The sequence below is a fragment of the Dermacentor variabilis genome, chromosome 8, assembly GCF_050947875.1.
Source record: "Dermacentor variabilis isolate Ectoservices chromosome 8, ASM5094787v1, whole genome shotgun sequence".
NCBI lineage: Eukaryota > Metazoa > Arthropoda > Arachnida > Ixodida > Ixodidae > Dermacentor > Dermacentor variabilis.
In genome coordinates this window covers 103142697-103166425 of record NC_134575.1, presented here as the reverse complement: position 1 = coordinate 103166425, position 23729 = coordinate 103142697, and the positions used below count along the sequence as shown (strand labels likewise).

At 46.0% G+C, this 23729-nt stretch overlaps 1 protein-coding gene across 1 annotated transcript in view; it reads left to right on the top strand.

Moving 5' to 3' along the window:
- The window catches only part of LOC142591507 (fatty acid synthase-like), a 127151-nt gene that overhangs the window by 34281 nt on the left and 69141 nt on the right, over window positions 1–23729 (top strand). The window contains exons 7-10 of the mRNA XM_075703831.1: window positions 5968–6357; window positions 9148–9337; window positions 19297–19526; window positions 23499–23702. Of these exons, the coding sequence (XP_075559946.1) occupies window positions 5968–6357; window positions 9148–9337; window positions 19297–19526; window positions 23499–23702 (1014 nt within the window). The remainder of the gene's footprint in view (window positions 1–5967; window positions 6358–9147; window positions 9338–19296; window positions 19527–23498; window positions 23703–23729) is intronic.

The window sequence follows — 23729 nt, the reverse complement described above, 5'->3', positions numbered from 1 at the left end:
CATCGAAACCTTGGGCCAGACGTCACTTGTCAAACATCGTATATCGGCGATAATCCGCCCATCCATCAGCGACCCTGGCCAGTTTCAGCTTCGGAACGCCACGTCATCGAAACGGAAGTATAAAAGATGCTAGCGAAAGATATCATTGAGCCATCGTCAAGTTCTTGGGCGTCACCTGTCGCGCTGGTGAAAAAGAAGGATGGCTCATGGAGCTTCTGCGTCGATTATCGCCCCCTCAGCCGCATCACGAAGAAGGACGTCTACCCACTACCTCGTATCGATGACAGCGTCGATTGCCTATATGGGGCGCAGTATTTTTCTTCCATCAACCTGTGGTCTGGATATCGGCAAATCAGTGTCAGTGATCTAGATCGTGAAAAGACCGCCTTTATAACGCCAGATGGCCTTTACCTCTTCAAATTTATGTCTTTTGGCCTGTGCGACGCTCCGGCTACTTTTGAGCGTATGATGGACTCATTACTCCAAGAATTCAAGTGGTCGACTTGTCTCTACTACATAGATGTTATTATTGTGTTCTCGCCCTCATTCAGCGCACACATTGACCGCCTTTCAGCTGTGCTTGCCGTTTTTCGCAAGGCCGCTCTACAGCTCAACTCCAAGGATTGTGATTTCGGCCACCGTGAGATTACTCTTCTCGGACATGTCGTCAATGCGACTGGCATCCAACCAGATCCGAAGAAAATTCGCGCGGTGAAGGAGTTCCCTGTTACACAGTCCGCGAAACCGGTCCGAAGTTTCGTGGACATTTGCACTTACTTCCACCGCTTTGTCAAATATGTTCCCACCATAGCTCGCCCTCTAACAGATCTCCTTATGGTGCCTCTCAGGCCCCCGCCTTTTCTCACCTTACCGCAATGCTCACCACTCCACCGATTCTATGACACTTCGCTACTTCAGCTCCTTCAGAGCTGCGCGCCGATGCCCGTGGCCCCAGATTCGGTGCTGCCTTGGCACAAGTGTCATCGCTTACACTAGCCATCATTTGTCACTTCTAGAGCGCGAATGTTTCGACCTAGTGTGAGCAGTAACGAAACTCAGCCCCATGTTTATACGTCACGGCCTATTTCTATTGTAACGGATCACCGCGCCCTCTGTTTGCTTTCGTCCTTAACAGATCCCACAGGGACTAATAAATGATGTAATAAATTACTTTTCACTGTACATCATATGCAATTACGTTTTTTATGAAAACACACATCGACACTAGAAAATACATGAAGAAAGGTGCGATACTACCATAAAATAACGATAAAAAGAACCATGATTGAAAGTAACAAGATATAGAAGTAATATACAATGTCGATTTCCTTTATATGTGTTTCGTATAATACGAAGTACAATGAAATCACAAAGGTAAAAACAAACAAAAAATAAAGGAAGGAGATGCCACAATAAGTGAAATCTCGGAACATTCATTCAAACTGGGCAAAGCCCTGATTCGGGTGCGAGAAGAGGTATCGCATAGAGTTAAATGCATCTGTTTAAGCATCAGAAATGGCCATCTGTGATCGGCGAGTGCGTACTATACGTGATATTGTTGCGATATTTACTAGGATTGTGTGAGTCGTACTACAGAGGGGTGTAAAATACATAAATTTTGTTTGGATATCTCAACAGCCGCTTCATAAAAATTGTGATTGCTTTTTTGTATTCTGAACTTGTGGAGTTTTCATCTTGATGCTTCCGTGTGCAAAAATGTTGCGATTTTCAATTCTTTTTTTCATGGCGACTGACTTATAATTGTGCTGGCTACAGTCGGTGGAACTTTTGTTTTAAATGAAAGAAAAATCATCAAAACGCGGTGCATTAGATGCCGCGTATAACAATTTCTCATTCCTGGTTTATTTACGAGGGGAACTCAAAAGGAAAAGGGACTCTTGAGAAAAGGTTCGTTTATTCTACTAATAGAAAACTAACACATACCATAGTTTTCTACATACGCTCCCTGGACTTTAACGCGCTCTGCTTAACGTTTCACAAGTTTTTATATTCTTTGGGAAAAAAAGTCTTTTTTTTTTGGTTGCACCTGCAACCAATTTTGCACAGATCAATGACGTATGCATCGGTTGCAAAGATTTTTCTCCTGAGCGCTGCCTTCAATGGTCCAAACATGTGAAAATCGCTTTGAGCCAGGCGTGGACTGCATGGCGGGTGTTCCTGAAATTCGAATCCCAACTAGTTTATTGTTTCGGCCGCCCATTTGGTAAAATGTGGCAGAGCGTTACCTTGTTACAGGATGACAACTTTTCCTAGTTTCGCACGATGCTTAGGACTGATTGAAGGTTTCAGTCTAGTTCGCAACAGATCACAATACTTCTCAGTGTTCATAGTTTTGCCTCTTGGAGTGAAATGAACGGCTACCACACCTTCCATGTCCCAGAATAGTGTTAGCGTAATCTTACCAGCTGATGGATGACGTTTAGATTTTTTAGCTTCTAGTTATGGTGAGTGTTTCGAGACCATGCTCGCAGTCTTACTTTTCGATCCCTGATGACCTATCAAAGTTTCATCTACAGTAAAAATTTGCTGCAAAAATGCATCTCCCTCGCGACGATAACGGGCCAAATGTTTACGAGAGATGTCCAACCTTTGTGCCTTATGCTGCGCTGACAATTCTTTTGGGACCCACCTTGCACAACTTTCCGTAAATTTAGCCTGTCGTGTTATATGGAATACGCTGACCCATGCTGATATGTGAAGTATTGACGATTTCGACCGCTGTGATTCGTCTGTTTTCCATCACCATACCCTCAACCGCTCTAGAATTATCCTCAGTCGTTGAGGTCGATGACCTGCCCGATCTTTCCTCGTCACATAACGTTCTTCCCTATTTTAAACGCTCTATCCATTCGTGGATCTTGTTTCGCGATAAACAACTATCACCATACTGCGCCTGCTCTCGACCAACAATTTCCACAGGTCTAAAACCTCCCGCATGCAAAAAGTGAATCACTGCCCTCATTTCCTTCTTGGTGCAGATCAACAATGGAGCAGTCACGTTTATAGCTCTGCTACACTGTAACGCCTAACGCGGGACAAAGAGTGACGCGCTCCATAGAAGGGTTGCAGACGACACTATTTCATCGCTGGAAACTAGTAGTGTTGGCAAACCCTGCTATGAGGAATTGCAAATCCCTTCACTTTTTGACTTCCCCTCGTATATCTTAGCCACTCAGAAAAACGTTCTCGTTAACAAGAAGCTTAAGGTCGGGGGCGACACCAATGGCGCCTATTCGAACACATTTAAAATGCATTAACACTTTTCTTGGAAACCCCTCGAATAATTTGAATGAAATGTCTTCCATTTAACTAATAATGTAAGCGCTAATGACCGGAGCAGGCAGACTTATTATTATGTGGCTGAATGTCTTATCAACAATTCCTAAAGTCGGTATGTTTCAAAATTGACGCACGAAGCTTACAAATCAGCGACTCCATAGCAAAAATAGATATGGAAATTTTGGAAATGGCACCCCATACAGCATCCAAGGCGGACAAACGTGATATAAAAATTTTCAGCTTACTGGACTTTGTTATAGCGCTTACGATAATTTCGGAAACGCTCTGCTCAAATATTGTGATATATATTGCATCAGTTTCGCCACGTTACAGATAGTTTAGGTGCAGTCTGCAGAAGTGTGATACCAGCTTTAATTTCTAACGTACCCAGCTGTTAACCCGATAGCTTCGTGTTTGAAGATTTCGCTATGTTGGCGAACTTTAATTAAGACATCAAGCGATCAGCTTGCTACACTAACTGGATTTATTCTATCTTTTCAATGCAGGAAGAGCCTTACCAAGTTCCGTGCAATGGTTGCCGATACGTAGTGTTTCTCCTGCCCCATTAATTGCAGATAGGAAAGCCTCAACTAAAAGTTCCTCATAAGGTAATGCGCAAAGATTATTTATATGTACACAATAACGCATATCTCAAGAAGCGTCTCAAGAAGTTCAAGCTTGTATTCCAAGTGACAAATTATTGTGAAGCACACACTCTTGGTTCTCGGAGGCATTGTCTGGTAGAGAAGGGCCAAAAGAACATGACGTCAGCGGCTAAAAATAGTCACGTACATTTGTTTACTCAGCGCTGAAGCCCAAGAATGTTTTTTTTTCGTGACAAGAGTCGCCTTGAAAACCGGACAGGGCATTGGGCATGGACCGTTTGCGCGACGTACGAGCAACCCAAACGAATCGCTATCGCTCATGAGTGACGTCATTGACGGAGGCAACTTTTTTTTTCCTCTGATCAATCTGCAAGTCAGCAGATCACTTAGATGGCCGCAGAAACGAAGCGAGAATAAATGAGAAAAAAAGGAATACTCTGGTGCATTACGTGCGGAAACCACAATCTAATTACGAGGAACGCCGTGGTGGTGCAGTCCAGCATAATTTTTTCTACCTGTTGCGCGTGAACGTGCGCCTACGGCATGGCACACGAGATTTGTTGCATTGAGTTCGGGTCAGAAAGCCACCGCGGTTTTCGAACCATTGACCTCAAGCACCACAGCGCAACGAAGCTGCCGCTGAACTATCGCGGCGGATAGAAATAGACTGGTCAAGTGCATTTGTTCTTTCTTAGAACAGTACGCAACGCTTGCGTCACCACGTGTAGCGAAGGATCCACACCATTTTTGTCAAACAATATTCAACTCATTGTGCGTTATGTGATCTGTTTGCTGAAAGGTTTGCCGCTACTGTGCTTTTTTCCTTGGCCTTGCATATTTAACGGAGTTAACATTCTTTGGTAACTTGATTCAGCCTACGGTATGTCTGTCTGCGTGTCTGTCCATTGGAAACATATTTCACTCCATCGGTGACCACTGTGCATGGTGTAATTGGTAGGGCATAGGGTCGTTGCGTTAAAGCTGACTTCGTTCGAAGCCAACCGTCACACCGACTTCAGTCACCGCCCATGTTACGCTCTTCAACGAGCCTTTATTGCGAACAATAATATTTGCTTCTCGTCAATCAACACATTTCACATAAACCTGGGTCGGTGTCTATGTGCAGATGTTGATTAATGTCTTTTCACGCCAACTTGTGTCAATCGGCATGTAATTATTAGATATGTGCCACCATTAACACCTTTCGCACCAACTTGGGTCGCTGCGCATGTGCCGCTGGGTAGGTGTCCTCCTCCAATGTAAAATAAAATTGACGAATCTATCCCTAGGAAATAACTGTCGATTTTAATGCGATTGACATTATATATTAGGAGTGTGTAATTGTTGATTATATTTTTTGCATAGTGACCATTCTGAGGAGTGGCACATGCTCTATGGCACACAACCAGTTACACAAGTTGGCATCAAAGATTTTTATATAGAAGTGGCATATATGTGTCAAGTAACACATAACCTGTGACACAGGCTGGCAAAAACAAACATGATTATTTAGCAGTGGCACATACTAATGGTCTAAGTTGACATAAAAGACATTCATTCAGGACCAGCACACGCCGATTCTCACATATAGCGGTGGCTCAATTTGGTGTGAAACGTATTCTCTGAAGGGAGACATGTACGCAGTGCTCCTTAATCAGTCGCGCAAGTTTGCCCGACGCTTGCCTTTGAATGCACTTAACCATAGACTACCCGTTGACAGAGGTTGGTGTGAAAGAGGACAGGCGCTAACACACGTAGCTGAAACAGACCAATGCTAATCAATGCTGCCAACATGACGTTGAAGTCATTTTAGAACACTTGCCGCCGGAGTTATCATTTTTTTCGCTTTTTTGAGTGATATGGTTATGTCTGGATCTTTTACTTATGTAGCGTTTTATGGAATAATTTACATCCTTACACTCTAGCACTGAAAACTGTATCGCCAGAGTCACGTGGCTCATGAAGGCAGCAAGGACCCTGGAGGGGAGCGCAGTACGAATTTTGTTTTGCAATGTGTTATGAACGAACCGTTATATTTATTTCATTACCATCGTCTTTGCAGCGCACACTGGATCGAGTTGAAGCCGAATCACCGTACCCAGACTCCGGGTATGCCCTCCTGAATCGTGTCGGTCAGCCAAGCGTGAAGCTGTTCCCGTATCGAGGCTTTGCAATTGTACCCGTGGACAACTCGGACAGGACGGTCGTTAAGGTAGCCGAGCGGGCTCCGTCCGGAAAGCGACCCCTCTGGTTTGTGTTCAATGGTGTCGGCTGCCAGTGGAACGGCATGGCGCGCCAGATGATGCACTTCGAAGTCTTTGCTGACTCTATCCGCAAGTCCCACGCATTGCTCAAAGAGCAACACGGAGTCGACCTGATCGATCTGCTGACGTCCGACGAGCCCCAATGCAAGACACTCGGAGGATCTTTTGCCTCCATCGTTTCAAGTCAGGTTCGTACCATAATTCATATTAAAATTCGTCTGGGAAAATCTCAAGTGACTGATGGCCGTGTGATCTCGCAGTGCTCTTTCTCGCTCATGCTTTGTTGCGGATCGGTTGTTTCTAAAAGGTGCGGACAACGAGGAGGGTCAAAATAACGTGGCGGATGCATTTTGTAGGAAATAGAAAGGGTATCGCACATTTTGCAGGGACCTTTCAAGAAAGCAAACAAAGCGAATTATAAAGTTTATCCTCAGGCCTAAAACAAAAACACAAATATGTGATACGTATGTGAACAAGTTTTTTTTTAAATCATTTAAACCAAGTGAGGACATATGAAGCGGCACTTTTATCATGTGAGCAGCCAGGAACAGATGGCCGTTCGCGACAAAGCTGGCTGTCCCCAGGTTTCTCGGAAGCTCTTTCGATAGCCTCTAGCATTTTCGCAACTAGTGTCACGTTTGCTGTATTAATGAATTTGGCGGAAAACCGGCATGATACAGCACTCTATTGCTGCATCCCGATGTCCGTCGTGGCCCCTGCAAGCGCATCTCCGACAAAATCTGCGAAGGCTCCTCTTAGTGCTTCACTTCGCGAGATCTTGGTGTACAGCGAAGTATACGTGAGGCATGTTCTACTGGCGGCGCAGGCTCTTGTTCGTAGCATCTGAAAAGTGCGCGACCTGTATGTGGCGCGCATGTGCCGTAGCAACGATCCAAAAGCGCTCACATAGGATAGAAGAAAAACGTAAGTCCGGCAAAACCACTCACGAGCATCGAACTCGCGCCGCTATGGCAATACCAAAGTAGGAATTGGATACACTATTTTCTACGTTATTGCTCAACACGCGCTCCGAAATGATTAACAAGAATGTGGACGCAGTCACGGAGAGTAAATGCGTTTGGGCGAGTATTTCCAAGGAAAGCGCTGGCGGTAGGCACACGCAGAAATGCGATCTGCCTAACAGTGGTGAAATCAATGTGACTGGCTCAATGACTGGCGATTGACTGGTCAATCAGATATCCTAGTAAGTCTATGAAGTGTTTAACTATAACTTATCAGCAGTAATCGAGGGAAGATATGCCCTTCGCCGTTGCAGATATCAAGTCGTGAGTCAAAAATTTCTTCCACTATTTGTTTTGTCGAAAGACCAATCACCGCCCATTATACTGCTGAAGACGTTGCCATGAAAACAAACGTATACGCAAAAAATACAATACTCTTTGAGCCAGCTCTCCTGACCGAGCTGTAATATGCAAAATTCTAATGCATGTCGCCTGCAAGTCCGCTCTGATATATGATGACTCAGCAGCTGCGTATGTGCACACATGGAAATAGGGCTGTGAGAGCTTCTTATGAAAGACAAAAAAAATTGGATTCCTGCTAATCAACTGTTTTACCGAACTTTTAAGTACTAACCTTTTTGCCGGTAACGCGCAAATACTTCGAAAAAGCATGGCACAAAAGGCACGCGGAACCATGAAGCACTTTTCTGTGTCTGCACGTCTTCGTGTATTACCACAGCTTATCGGCGTGCATTCACCACGGAACAAAAAACTGCAGTTTTCGTTCTTCGCTCGTTGTTTTTGTTCGATGTTGTAAATCACACAACTTTAACTAAAATATTCTTTATTGCAATTTTTGGAAGAATAATTTTACATGTCATCAAACTATTTCATACGTTTCAAACCAGTCTTGTACACTGCAAGGAACTGTGTACAGGTATCTCATAGACAAAACCTTATACAGAAAAGCGTACCGGAAACACTCTTTTGAGGGTTCGCATACAAGAGCACTTTGAAGATGAAATTTGAGAAAACCAGCCCTGATGTATTGAAAGGAATTTTTAGGCGCGAAAGTAGGGCAGGATGGGCTTAGACTACACCCGACCCTTAGCTTGGACCCTTTCTGCAGCGGCGAATGGCAGCTCATTGTATGAGCTGACGCTTGCCGTTATGTTTAGCCACTGCAGTGTCTTCTGCAGGCAGGGTTTCTAACTTCCTTTGGTGTTCTTGGTTCCCGATGAACATGCGTAGAGCCTTTAGCTGGCCTAAACATTGGCTATTAGTCAATAAATTCAACAATTTTCAAATAAGCATTTTACACTTATAAGTCCAAGCTAAAAAGAGAAACAAAGAAACATATGACAGACAAAACGAAGCGTGCGCAATGTAAACAGAGAACACCAGCGGGCGTCGCGCAGCCCTTTGCTGAACATTTAAACTAATTCCTAAACACTAATAACCGCAAAATACTCCTTCACGTACCTGATATCTCTTAAACCCATATTTATTAAAGCGATATCTGGGCATGTTAATATTGTAGGTAAATTGAAGGTCCATTTGGGTGTCAACGCCTTACGCAAGGGATGGGAAACTGTCCAAGTTCTGAAGTGGCTGAAATAGAGACATAGTCGTTTCCGCTTTGGCATCACTACCAGATACGCACTTTCGAAACTTGAAAAAACAAAAAACAGCATTAGACTACATTGAAAAATGTCTTTTCAAGTGAATCCATATACTTGAAATGCAAGTTTAGAATTGTATTGCATAATTTGCTTCTATCAATCGTATAAACGACTCCAGCGCTGCCGCGTTCGCTACTTTCCTTCAGTCACCCAAGCTTTCAAAAACATTTGCCACTTGAGCTAATCACGCACCCTTACCTTAATTTCGCCCATATAGGGGAGTTATTCCATACCTGCGCGACTGTGACTACCGAAATAAAGAATTCAGATTTCGTTTTTTTTACATGCGTGTTCTTGCTTTGCTAACGGTTTTTCATGTGCCGTTCTTTCGCAGGTTGCGCTAGTGGATATGCTCCAAGCCTTGGGCATCGAACCGGACGGCATGGTGGGGCATTCAGCTGGCGAGGTTGGCTGTGCTTATGCGGACGGAGGCCTTACTGCCGAGCAAGCTGTGCTTTCGGCCTACTGGCGAGGCCGCTGCATAGAACAGAGCTATACCTTCGATGGTGCCATGGCTGCAGTAGGCAAGTACTGCCATGTAACTTCGTTCTCGAAGTTGTTACTGACACCGCGGGCGCGCATTGCCCTCCCCCTCTCCTTGATGGCTGGCTAAATGACATATCTACAGGCCCATCACGGCGGTAATCGATACATTTCACTTCACGAATTATAGCTGTCTCAGCATCTTATTATAGTTACTGCATTTTATGTTCTCGCCGCGAAGGCTCAATGAATGTGGCTTTCCGCTGCGCAGCATAGGTCATGAGTTCGATTGCCAACCGCGGCGACAGCACCCTCCTAGGCTAGAATAAAATAAATGTGCGCAGTTACATTTAGGTTCACATTAAAGACCTCCAAGCAGTTGTAGTTTATCCGGATATTATTGCTAACGTGTCTGTCATAGAATTTATAGTGCGTTGGGAAGGTAAGACCTATAGTTTATCTCATCACATTTTATCTGAAACGATAATGTCATGGCAAAAATACGCCCCAGATGTTATGCTTGAGGAAAGAAGTGTTCCTTCACAAATGCACCTTCTTTTTTGTGATATGTAGTTTGTAGCATAATAATAATAGACAGCACAGGTACCTTTACGAGGTCTGTAAGGTGTGTTTACAAAAGTAGGACAGAGCACAGCTGCCAATACACTATGACTGCTTCCTATATATTATCGAATGCGCGCGCATGCACAATTCGCTCCACGTATAATGTACTCGATTGAAATAATGCACCAATTTCGGGTAATGCAACCTTGCTGCTGTAATTTTAGTAGCAGTAAACTACTTTCAGTACATACGTTGTTGTAAAATGCATCAGCTGCCATCAGTACAAAAGTACGCACGTCTTTAACGCTGCAATGAAAACTTCACAGCCGAACCATTCGTAGTCGAACGGGGCCGTACATTAAAAAAACAGCTGATAGTATGCGAAAATGTACAGGTGTAATACTTTGAACAATCTTTCTTGCGTTCATTACACTCTGGCTACTTCGTGTGCTTACTCTGGCTAAGATTTTTGAATATTTTTCAAGGGGGGTATTCGCCTAGCAGCACTAGTTCTGGGTTTGAAGCGGTGGTCTGAAACAAGTTGGTCCTATAGCAAAAGGGTAAGCAAGCGCTTCTCGACGTCTTATTTGCACCAGGACTATGACCACTGCCCAGTTCCTTCAGAACAATCACTCCCCACCGAAAGAGTAGCCATCCTGGCGTCCTTAGGACAGGAAAACACAGGGGGGTCTAGGCACTGCTTGAACCGGGAGACGTGGACAATTTTCTGGCCACGACGATGCTGGTCGGAAGACGCTTCCATTGCCTCGATAAAGTAATTTACCGCGGATGTTTGTTTGAGTGCCCGATAAGGACCGTGGTACTTGGAGATCAACTTGGAGGAAAGGCCTGGAGGAGTAGAAGGCACCCACAACCAGACCAGCGAGCCAGGAGCAAAGCACGTAGCCGTAGTGGATGAATCGTGGCGATGCTCATGGTGGCCACTGGTCCTGGGACGTGAACATATGAGCGAGCTGGCGACATTCTTCGGCGTATGCGGCCGCTCTAGAAACAGTCGTTAGCTCTGAAGCATCTGGCCACTAAGGTAGATCGTGTCTATAGTGCAAGAAGGTTCGTGTCCACAAGGGAGAAAAAAAGGAGACGGGTCGTATAGATCATGGTATGGTATGGTAAATGTATGGAAAAGGTTGCAAGGGGCCGGCGACATGTTAAGGTGGCGTCTTGCGTCGTTGGCTTGTGTGGCATGACCGGACATACTGGCGAACGAGATGGCACATACTGCGCCAGTAGTATAGAAGCTAGAGGCAAGAGTATGTCTTCAATACACCAGCGTGGCCGCATTGTGGGTTGCCGTGGAACGTGGCGCAACTGTTCGAGCAGAAGTGGCGGGGTTGCTATAACAAGCGACCACTTGCGCCCGCTGGAATTGTAGTTGCGGTGGTACAACAGGTTATGCCGAATAACGGAGTGCGCGACTTGGCGACGGAGCGCCCGAGAGGTCGACGCTGGCGACTAGCTAGACAGGAAGTCAGTAAGCAAAGAGATCCATGGGTCTTTGCGCTGCTCTGATGGCATGTCGGAAGTATTCAGGGCAAAGGCACCGCAGGTGGAAATAGACGAGTGGACAGGACCAGAAGGCAGGAGTGACTGGGATATAGCGCCAGCGTCTGAATACTTTCGACCTGAGCGATAAGCAATGCGGATGTCGTGTTCTTGTAGGCGCAATACCCAATGGGTGAGCTGACCAGGTGGATCTTTTAGTGAAGATAACCACTATAGGCATGATGGTCGGTCACGATGTCAGATGGACACCCATACACACAAAGCCGAAATTTCCCTATAGCCGAATTGATGTACAGAGATTCCTTTTCAGTAACCGAGTGGTTCGTTTCGGCTTTGGTAAGGCTGCGGCTGGAATACGCGACGACGTACTCGTCGAAGCCATCCTTGCGTTAAGCAAGGACACCGCCGAGCCCGACACCACTAGCGTCAGTATGGATCTCAATCGGAGCAGAGGGACCGAAGTGTCACAGTACTGGAGGTGAGGTGGGAACGCGTCGCATATCTTGGAATGCATCGTCACACGCCGTGGACCAGGCCGATAGGTCAGAACTGCCGGTGAGAATCTGAGTCAAGGGGGCAATGATTGAGGCAATGTTGCGGAAGAAGCGCCGGAAGTATGAGCATAAGCCCATCAAGTTGCGAAGCTCATTTATCGGGCTTGGTTTAGGGAACTCAGATATGGCACAAAGTTTCGTGGGTCCGGAAGGACACCCTCTTTTGAAAATGCATGGCCGAGAATAGTAAGCGTGGGAGCGCCGAAGTGTCATTTATTCCTATTTAGTTGCAGTCCTGCAGTGGAGAGGCACGAGAGGACTTGCTGGAGGCGGCTGAGGTGCGAAGCAAATTCTGTGGAAAAAATTAATGTCACCTAAATAACAGAAGCACGTTTTCTAATTCAGCCCTTGAATAATGGTGTCCATCATGCGCTAGAAAGTGGCAGGTGCGTTGTAGAGGCCGAAAGGCATGCCGGTAAATTCATATAGCCCATCAGGTGTTACAAAGGCTGTCTTGGCACTTAGCACTTACCAGTACCCGGAGTGCAGATCCAGCGAGGAAAAAAAATCCGCTCCCTGTAGACTGTCCAAGGCATCGTCGATGCGCGGCAGAGGATAGACGTCTTTGCGCGTCATTCAGTTAGGGCGATGATAGTCGACGCAGAACCGCATGGAGCCATTTTTAACCAGGGCCACCGGAGATGCCCAGGGACTGTTAGAGTGCTGGATGATGACACGCTCCAGCATGTCGTCAACCTGCTTGTCAACTATCCGGCGTTCAGCGCCGGACACACGATACGGAAGCTGGCGCAATGGTGTTTGTTGACCGGTGTCGATACGGTGGACGACTGCGGACGCACGGCCCAAGAATGGTTGGTCGATGTCAAATGAGGCAAGAAAATGCCGGAGGAGCTTTATAATTTCTGTGTGCTTCGCAGGTGTGAGTTCTGCGTCGATGGAACGAACGAAGACGGCTACAAGGACATCGGTCGTGGTGGCAGGAGTGATGGCAGAAATTGGAAGTGATGCCGTATCACCAAACAAGGTAGCCGCGAGAACGCAATTGAAAGCTTCAGGGCTACCCAGGCATTCGCTGCGGGGTAAATATGATAGGCAGGTGGGTGAATTACACACCTAAAGACCAGCAGAACCATCGTAAGTCGTGACATCAGGAAACGGAAGCAGGAAGTTCCGGCGGCGCGAACAAGCGACCGACGGCTTAAACAGAACAGATGAGCTTGCAGCATTGTTACATGACACAGGGACCAGAGCGGCGGAGAAAGGTGCGATGTGAATGTCAGAGGTGGGAAAAAATTTAGGTGAATAGTGGTCGTCAGGGTCAAAACAGGCACTGATAACATAAGTTCTGCACGAGCGGAGTCAACAAGAGCTTGATCGGCTGACAAAAAATTCCATCCTAGAATAGCGTCGTGCGAGAAACAAGATAGGACGACAAGTTCGATAATACACATAACGCTTTCAATGACGACCGGGGCTCTGCATGACGCTGAAGGCTGAATGCGATGCGAGGTTGCCGTACGCAGAGAAAAACAGGTAAGGGGAGTGGTCACTTTGTTCAAATTGCGGCAAAGCTTCTCACTAATAATAGAAACGGCGGCTCCGATGGGAGCGCCGGTTGCCACTGATTGGTCTCTGTGATGCCTATGACACAGGGACCAGAGCGGCGGAGAAAGGTGCGATGTCAATGTCAGAGGCGGGAACAACTTTAGGAGAATAGTGGTCGTCAGGGTAAAAACATGCTCTGATAACATAAGTTCGGCCCGAGCGCAGTCAACAAGAGCTTGATTGGCTGAAAGAAAATTCCATCCAAGAATAGCGTCGTGCGAGGAACAAGATAGGACGACAAGTTCGATAATACACATTACGCTTTCAATGACGACCGCGGCTCTGCATGACGCTGAATGCTGAATGCGTTGCGTGGTTGCCGTACGCAGAGAAAAATAGGTAAGGGGAGTGTCACTTTGTTCAAATTGCGGCAAATCTTCTCACTAATAATAGAAACGGCGGCTCCGGTGTCAATAAGTGCGTGTACCGTGACGCCGTCTACGGACAGTCCCATTTCGTTAGCCGGGGAAGAATTAGGCGTTGAAATATTCCACGTAATGCAGTTCTTGCCTCTTGAACTGCGACTGTCAGTTTTTTTTCGGGCTGCAGGGCTATGTCGGCAAACCATTGGGGATCGGTGACGCGGGCAAGGCGACCGGCATGAATCGAAGGGGTGACGACTGTAAGCGGAGTCCGCAGGAAGATTAGGTGGGTCACAACGCGGAAGCCGAGCAGGCCTGTAGCTTGAGGCGCCCTCACTGTCAAGTAAACGGAGGCTGCGACGGCAGCACAATCGTGCTATGTGGCCCGGAAAATGGCAGGAATAGCATATTTGCCGGTCATCAGGTGTCCGCCAGGTGTTGACGGCAGGGGCTACAGCGGCCGAGTAAGGGATGAGAAGCGGAAAAAAAGGTGGCGGCGGGACATGGAAGGTGCCGGCGGCGCGGTAGGCGTCCGGAGCCGGAGAAGGGTAAGGCGAGCCGACAGCGTCAGTGTAAATTAGCGGTCCAGCAGCAGGCCGCAGAGGAGGGGCAGGTGGCAGCGCAGCGGCAACTTCTCTCTGAATTACGTGAAGAAGCGAAGGAGCCAATGTTGTCGACGCATCAGGTGTGCCAGGCGCCAGAGAGAGTTGGCGTGCGACTTCCTGGCGAATGAACTACTTTATCTCCAGCACTAAAGCAGAGATGTCGGCATCGTCGCGGCCGAAATCCAAAAGAGATTGATCCGAGGTGCCCTGCAGAGTAGCGCGTGTTGAGGCATGCTGATTGCGCTGCTCATCGCACTGCTGAAAGCGCTGTATCACCTCGGCAATCGTCCGGGCACTCTTCGCGACGAGCATCTGGAAGGCATGGTCATCGATGCCTTTCATGGCGTGCTTCATCTTGTCAGCCTTATCCATAAATGAGTTGAGGTGCTTGCATAGCGAGAGCACATCTTCAATGTAACTGGTGAAGTTCTCGTCCTGGCGTTGAGCTTGACCACGCAAGCGCTGCTCAGCACGAAGCGGGCGAGTGGCGGCATGGCCGCAGATCTCTTCCAAACTTGTCGCGAAAGCCATCCAGGTGGTAAGATTGTAGTCATGATTGTGGAACCATAGGTTTGCGAGGTCAGTCAAGTAAAAGATCACATTAGTGAGCTTGACGCCGTCGTACCACTTATTATAGGCGCTTGCGCGGTCATATTCGGTGAGCCAGTCTTCCACGTCGGGGTCATCTGTGCCGCTAAATATAGAAGTATCGCGCTGCCGGATGACGTCAAAGCAGACGATGACCAGGGGTATGGGAGCAGCAGCCTGGGACGGTCCTGGATCATCTATTTCACTAGCTCGTGGTAGCGTCCGACTGCAGAGTTCTAGGATGTCGAAGAAAAACCCAGAGACTCGACTAAATACAACAGGGTTGTTCGCCTATCAGCACTAGTTCTATGCTTGCAGAGGTAGGCTGAAACAAGTCGGTCTTATAACGAAACCGGCAAGCAAGCGCTTCTCCTCGTCTTATTTTTTTTTTCGCCAACATCGCGCCCACTGGCCTGTGCCTTCAGTAAAATTTAATAACTGACAAGAAATAGAAACCGTTTTCAGTATGGCGCCGCTGTCAATGTACATACTATTTAACGCATGCTAGCGCTGTTAGGACGCCGGATTCTGTATCAGTGTAACTTGCCGTCCGCTGCTGCTAAAAAGTTGGTAACCGGGGTTCAAGTGTCACAAGCACCAAAGACCAGGCGATCGGGCAGGAACGACGAAAGTAGGCATTGCAGAACTTCACGATTTATTTACATGAGGCAACATTGAGACGAGAGGACACACAGAATTGTAAATGGCCCCGATGTAACAATTGAAGCAGTCATCCGGCCTCGAACAGGTTAGCTGTTTGCCGAAAGGAGGCGCTGTCTTCGTTCTGATTGATCCCCAAGCAGTGACGGGAGAAGACTGTTCGTTTTCTTTGAGGATGTCATCCTGTTGTCTCAGGTGAATAGAGCCCTTCTTTCCCCGTGGTGACGACTACTTCCGGACAGGTGGAAGTATTTTCAAAGCTCACAAAGAGCACTTTGCGTCAGAGGCGTACTGTTTCGTGGTGGCGCCTCTATGGTACAAAAGGCGCAAATTCTGGGTTCTTTACTGGACGAAAGGAACCTTCTCCATCGCTGCGTGGCAATTATCACCTAAAAATAATCCTGTCGGCCGGAAGTACTTTCAAGGAATAGGATAGCCCCCTCCTACTAGAGTAGGGGAATTAGGTCAGCACTCGATCACACATGATGCCATACGCAGAGTATTTCCGGCTATTAGCTTCCCATCGGCGACCGGAAGGTACTTCTCTAGTGCCACTAGAAACAGAAAAAGTCGCAGTTTTGCCCAAAAGGCAAAGCACCGATTGCGATAGTAAAATAGTACCGAGCTATACGAAGTAAACATAGTAGTTTTTTCGGCCGTATAGACTTGTAAACCTTCGCTAATTAATTAAATTAACACGCACTGTGTCCCGCTCGCACAGGTAGGCATTAACACATCTCACGCGATGACCAAGAAATTTGCTGTCAAAACGCTGGAATGAGGAATTGCGGCCGGAGCAGTGATGACATTGATCTTGATGTAGCCTCTTCAATGCGAATTAAGCGTTGAAAGCCCATCGCACACGAAGCTACGAGCACTGGACGCAATTTGTCCACATCGCTGAATTTTCTGAGATGAAGACCGGGCGACCGCGCACTTTGTCCAGAATGCAGATCGTTTTCAAGAAAGGGCGCCTGCGCGGCTGCGCCGTACGCAGCAGCTGGCGGAATAGAACGCCCTTTACCCGGTCCCTCCCCCCGATACCTTGCGAACGACGGTATTTGGTGCGATTTGTGCCCGTTTTCTTCCCTTGCCTACGCAATATTGAGCCGCGATCATCCGGTAAGCCTAGGAAAGTCCACTCGCCCATGATGCATACGCGCGTGGCGATGGTGCTATCGTGCTCGGTGTTTATAGGGAACATCCAGACGATGGCTATTACGACGGCAGAAGCACGCCTGAAGTGCCCATAGAATTGATATTGCAATAATAGAAACACACCTTGCAGAAATCCCTTTCCCAGTTAAATAAAGCTCGCAGGCCAGCGACATGCGACTACCTACATACAAAGAGTGAATCACCACCTGACAATAAATTTACTTTTGCGAAAGGATAGTCGTAACAGCCCTTACTTACCGCAATATATCAATAACGTGGCAGTTGGCTAATTAGCACTATGCATTCACTTTGATTTAGGACCAGGGCAGCCATTCTGATAGAGGCAGAATGCCAAAGAACTCGTATACCAAGTGCCGTTTCGGTGTTGAAAAATTTCTGGTGGCGTGAACAAATCTCAACTACCCACAAAGTATTCTCTTAAATAGCCTGCGTTGTTTATGAGCATAAATTAGGGGTCATTCAACAAGCTTGTGATCCGCTATGGCATTGGAAATCCTAGATAGTGCTGGCCGTAAGCCCCGCAGGCGTTCTCTCACTGTCGGTGCGTCTATGGCTGGGCGGTTTGGGCTTCAGCGAATTTTCGCTATAAGAAATCCATGTTCTGATAATTGTGATCTTTGTTTATCTACGGAATCGTTCCTGACGGTATAGAGATTTTCTATGATGTCGTCTGGGAACCAAGTAAAGGAACTTAGTCTTCCAACACATATGGAGTAACCCTTTTGAATATAAGCCACGTATCCTTGCTTGCCAATTTTGCATCCTGTATCGCCATGTAATAGCTCATTGCCGGACAAATGTAATCAAAGCTATAGGCGTATTAATGCACCGTAGTATGTATTGACTACTGTATCGGCGAAATGACAAAGACTAAGGATCATACCTGAAGCAAACGAAGTATTTCCATAGACTGTTAAGGAGTATTAGGGTGAGCCGGCAGAACTAGTCAGCCAGCCTGGACCAAACAATGCGGCAGACCGACGTCGCATACGATTGATGCCCAAAACTAGCTATGCAGTCCATGCTTTGGAATAACATAGGTATCGTACGTGAAGGTAAGACCCAGGTGAAATTCCTCTCTCATGAGAAAACAGTGGACCTTATAGCTACTTAAGATTCATTTGGCATTGCTTCTAGGTCGTTTTCGCAGACAAAGGTAGATCCTACACCTAAACTCGTGTCCTGGAAAGAATGCAGGCAAGGACCCGTTTTCAGAGAGGGTGACGAGTCGCTGCAGGCTTTGTGGCACAACACTAGCCATTCAGTCTTGCAGCAAAACCTCTCCACGTATTCGCTGAGTGACACAATTCACCGGCACAAGGATTCTCTAACTGCGGGTCATGACACCCAAAGGGGTATTGGCGTTCTTTCTGGAGGTCATGCACAGATGGTCCAATTATGGTTCATTGTGGTTGCGGAAACAGAGAATACCTTTCAGTCTCGGTGCCCATACTCTTTCATAGCAGTTTTACTTCAGCAATATGATCGTTTTCCTTAACGCCTGAAATTAGTTTTGTCCACAAAGTGGACAGGGAAACGGTAATACCAATGACATGTTAAACCTTTATTCGTCAAAAAATAAACAGCGCCGAACAAAGTCTCCAGAGGGTGGCCAGTTTTGCCTCAACCAAACCGCAGAATTGGGTTTCCGCAGATATAGTTGTAGGAAGAAATAAAGTACATCATTTTCAGTAAAACACTAGAATAATTCAATCCGCGCTAAAACCTTTACCACGCACTTTGGAAGTTGTGTCGGCTGCGGTTAAAGTGTGGTAAATAAATAAAATATAAACGCAGCTACGTCACTGAAAAAAATTTAAATTTTGAGTCTGCTTATAAAAATGGGTGAGGGGGCAGGACCATAGCAGGTTTGGTAGTAGTAAACGGGGTCATGTACTGGAAAAGTGTGAAAAGCACTGGGCCAGCGGATGGAGCGGCCATATATTTTCTCACCAATCACTCCACTCTTACGCCTTCATAACTTTTCATTTTGACTTGGAGGGCAATTGCCTTCCAGAAATTAAAACGAAGCCCATGTAAAAATATGCCTTTGAGTTTTCAGACACCTATCGATATCTGAAAGCCATTGCGGCTTGGAATCTCTCGGAAGAGTGTTCAACGACTTGTTTTTTTTTTACACATGTTTCCAGACCTCTCATTTTAATTCTCTACACTTTCCATTTTCGCACCCTCCTGCTTAGCAAACAATTTTAGATCAACGCGCCACTATTTGTTTAAACAATATTCGCTTAATGTAAATGACTGAAGAAGCTTACATACATTTATTTTATAAAACTGACCTGGGATGTAATTTGAGCATTTCTGCTGATGGAAGATTCACGTTCGAAAACTTCTTAACGAAGCAACGCATCATTCATTACGGAAAGTTTTCTTTTAGGACTCACGTGGGAAGAGGCCAAAAGACGTTGCCCCCCTGGTGTGTCCCCAGCTTGCCACAACGCGGATGATTCTGTAACCGTGTCTGGTAATGCCGAAGCCGTAGAGACGATGGTCGCGCAACTCCAAGCCGAGGACATCTTTGCCCGCAAGATCGACAGCATGGGCGTGGCTTTCCACAGCAAACACATTGAAAGCATCGGTCCTGCCTTCCGGGAAGTCCTAAACAAGGTAAAATACTCTGGGACGTTTAGCGCTAGGGCGCAAGGGCGGCAAAATTTAGAGAGGATGGACATGGGATAGGTGGGGAGGAGAGGGACTTGTGACGAACGAATACGACAAGGCCAAATGTCACCAGTCTGTACTTGCAACAAAGTGAAATATTTTTATTCCTACGCAGTCATCCCTATCGGAGGGTGGTCATTTACAAGAAATCTGCACTAAATTTGCCTGGGCAGAGCCTACAGGAAAACGAGAACGATGACGAAAGCGAAACCGACTTGATGACAATGCAACACACGATCAAACCAAAGTACTTTTAGCTGGTCTAGCTGTCAGGTGATATAAAAATGACATTTGGTTCATTTGTTCTCTCTCTTAAAAAGGCAAGTGAAGATATTTGGTCGTCACGACAGGGACAAATCTGGGTACAGGTATTACTCAAAGCTCATGACTGTCCCGTAACAGTCGGGATGCATGGCAACACTAATTCCTTCTCGACTTGGTATCGACCACGGAAAATGGCAAATCGGGTATAAATTCACGGACGCTGTAAAGTATGTTGCGCATTGAAAAATCAGGTTAACCTCTTTAAAGGAAAACTTAAGCGAGGTACGTTTCATACACGTCACGATCTACCTTCGTTTCTTCAGTTTGCACCGGAAAGTGTTTGCTTCATATATTCGAACTGATGTTGATACTTTGCTGGAGCTGAACTGAAACTCATTTCTTTTTCAGCAGCATTTTATTTTTTGTTTTTATGAAATCAGGTAGTCGTAATGTGCATATGGTGCTAGAAATTACTCGCAATAGCCGGTCGATACCAGCTTGAATCATAAGCGGAACACTTGCCACGCCGTGTGGCCGTCCTTTCAATTTAAAGCGGCACAAACAAAACACATGAAGTCATTAGGTTACTAAGAATTACCAATAGACACAGAGGCTTAGGGGAAGACAGCGATTTGAGGCTAATACACGCCTTTGCTCTCTGTCACTTCACTTATGTGGCTGGATTATTTAAATGGAAGCAGGCAGAACTTACCAAACTTAGTGTGATGGCCAGGAAGCTCGTTAAAGTAGCCCTATGGATACCCATTAATGCTGCAACCGACAAACTCATGAGTCTAGGGGTGCACAAAACAATGGAAGAAATCGCGGAGGCTCAACAGCTAGCTCAACACGAAAGATTGACAAAATCACGAGCTGGCAGGAACATATTACAGGCAATAGGTGCAGAACTGAATACATCAAGGAGCCCAATAGAGACTGAAGTAGAATTAAGGACTGACGTTAGAAACAAGATCAGAACCAACCCTCTCCCTAGAAACATGCATCCAAGATATAATGTCGAAAGGAGAAAAGCAAGAGCTAAAGCATCCTTGCAGGAAATAGAGTAGCAGAACCAACTGGCAGCTATAGTTGATGCTGCCTGGGTAAAAGGTAAAGAAGCTTATACGGCCATTGTTTCAAATTATTAAGGGAAAGTGCAAGGCGCTATCACTATATTTACCAAGGACCCCATGGTGGCGGAACAAGTGACAATTGCTCTAGCCATAAGGAGTAATAAGTGGGCCTGCATTTACAGTAATTCGAAAACCGCTATAAAGTGTTTTGATAAAGGATACGCAGCCGGAGTTGCAGCTACGATTTTTAAAACATTGGCATTATGAGAACAGAGATCCGATAGTTTCCTGCGCATATGGGGAAAGTGGACGAGACTCGGGTAAACCTCAATGCGGTTGCTCATGACTTGGCACGAGGACTTGCTAACTGTGACAGTCACAGCCGAGCCGTTCACCATCAAGCCAGGGAATCTAGAGATAATTTAATAACATACAATGACATTACCAAACACTTTTATTTAGGACGCAGGCAATTCCCATTGCCACATTCAGAACTGAAAAGGGCTCAGGCTATCTCACTGCGCTGATTGCCAACAGGCAGATATCCCACACCGTACACCATTCATAAAATATATCCAGAGTGGGAGACTAAAATGGAGTGCAACAATTGTAATGGCATCATTGGAATCAGACATATGCTGCCGGGGTGTCCCGCGACTCTCCCCAACCTCGTTGAAGAATGGACACAGGGGGCGAAAAGAATTCAAAGCCCATCGTTTCAGGACCAACTAACGGCCGTCCAGAGGGCCCATGATGTCGCTGAAAGGCTTGGCCTGACAGTGCCAACGTGAGAGCAGCCCGCCTTGGCTTAAGAAGTCGAGCCTCCGGACCTCATTACAAAAAAAAGTTTTGAAACACACACACAAGAGCTTGTTCACTGCTGAGAGCTTCGGGCTTGATTGCTAAGCCGATGCTGAGAGTAGGCCTCATTGTTCAGGAACTGTGAAAGCTGTGACTCCTAGTGCAGACGAAAAAATATCCGGCTGTAGATTAAGCGCTTAAAAGTCCCCCTGCATTTACGGAAGAGCAGTTATTATGTGATCACTGTGCTCCTGACACAATCCTTTTTCGTTGCCTCGATTACTAAATGTGTTGCCTACTCACTGTGCTTCACTCGGTACCTGACGTCAGCCCCTCTCCAGGTGGTGTAATTTCTTTCCGACATACTCTACAAGAAAGAATAAAACTGATCTAGGCTTAGAAATAACTGGAGACATATTCACCTTGAGAAAAATTATTCCACTGAAGCGCAAGGTTGCCCCTGCCATTCATTAAAACACTTGGCGTTTGTTCTTCCATGGCACACTCTTCCGCATGAACGCTATACACTGCTACTACTTCTGAAAATTTCAATCCACTTCAGTTCAGTTCAGTTCAAAGTCCACTTGTCGAAACATGGCTCCGCCATTCACCTTGTCCACATTTTGCTCATCGTCTTGAATTTCCATCTGCCGCCTTCCTCGTGTTTTCGCCGGATATGAACACAACAAAACAAACCAAATCCCAATGCAGAACGAACAGTATTTGCACTAAAAGCCCTTCCAAATAGCAAGAACAGCCGAGTTGAAAGACCAGGAATAGTGACTTGCACTATCGTTACACATAAAATAACATCAGAAATGCAACCATTTATCAAGCAAGTATTTCTGTTTATAAGGCAAGTAACGCAAGAAAAGACATGTGGCAGAGCCTCGTGTTTCTACACACTAAAAAACAAATAACCAAAGAACGGCATATGTCTGTTACTTATGTACAAACAGCTGGGATTTCGATTTCATTAGTTCAAACATTAGCTTGCCCGTATCAAAGTTAATGGAGATTTCGCTTAGCATTTGCAGCTTGCTAGTTGCCTAAAACAGAAGTAAAAAGCCCATGTTGCGTGTAGGTATAAGCCCTTTGTGTTCATTTAAAGATAGCTTTGGTATTAGAAAAGCTGTGAACTTGGCATTACAAAATCAAATAGAAGGCGGAATGGGACATTGATTCATATTTTCCCCCTGAATATTTTTCATGTTTTCAAGGCACCCAAATTGGAAGCAACGTGGAGGTTAGAGTCGTCAGAAAGTGCTTCCTTCTACAATTGAACTGCTTTTTGTAGATTCATTTGGATCTTGCTTAACTGTGCTATGCTAAGTACACTTTTCAGGAATCAACGAGTACCCCCATAGTAGGCTTAAAACTCGCACTTTCAAAGCAGTGCACGGCGACGTGAAACTTCACAGTTTCTTGTGCCAACGTTTTACACAAATTCAGTATACGAATATCTATTCTATTGAAGAATAGAAGGTAAAGTGAATCCGTAGTGGGAAATTAAATAGATTTGATCACCGGCAGCCTTTGTTGTGATTTCTATTTTCAGAACTCTACCTTTTTTTTTCAAAAGACTATGTATGTCACTTTAGTTTTAGTGGCAGTAATATTAAGGTGGCGTGAAAATTACCTAACATGTATTATAAAGTCTTTCAATACATTTAGCTTCTAATAGAGCATCATTAGAACCAACAAAAAACAATATTTGTGAAAGGCTCGGAGCCAATGCGATTCTGAAATACATTTCTCACTAAATTTGGCTATCGAGCAGGCTATACCACAGCCAAAGCCACGTAGCAAGCGCTGGATCAGCACATCGGTGCCAGAGAGTCGTTGGCACGAACCTGGCTCGCAGCTGTGCTCTGCGGAGTACCACACCAACAATTTCTTGAACCCCGTGCTCTTCCGGGATGCCCTCAAACATGTGCCCAAGGACGCCATCTTGCTGGAGGTCGGACCACACTGCCTTTTGCAGGTAAGTGGGATGCTCAAACGATCGCCT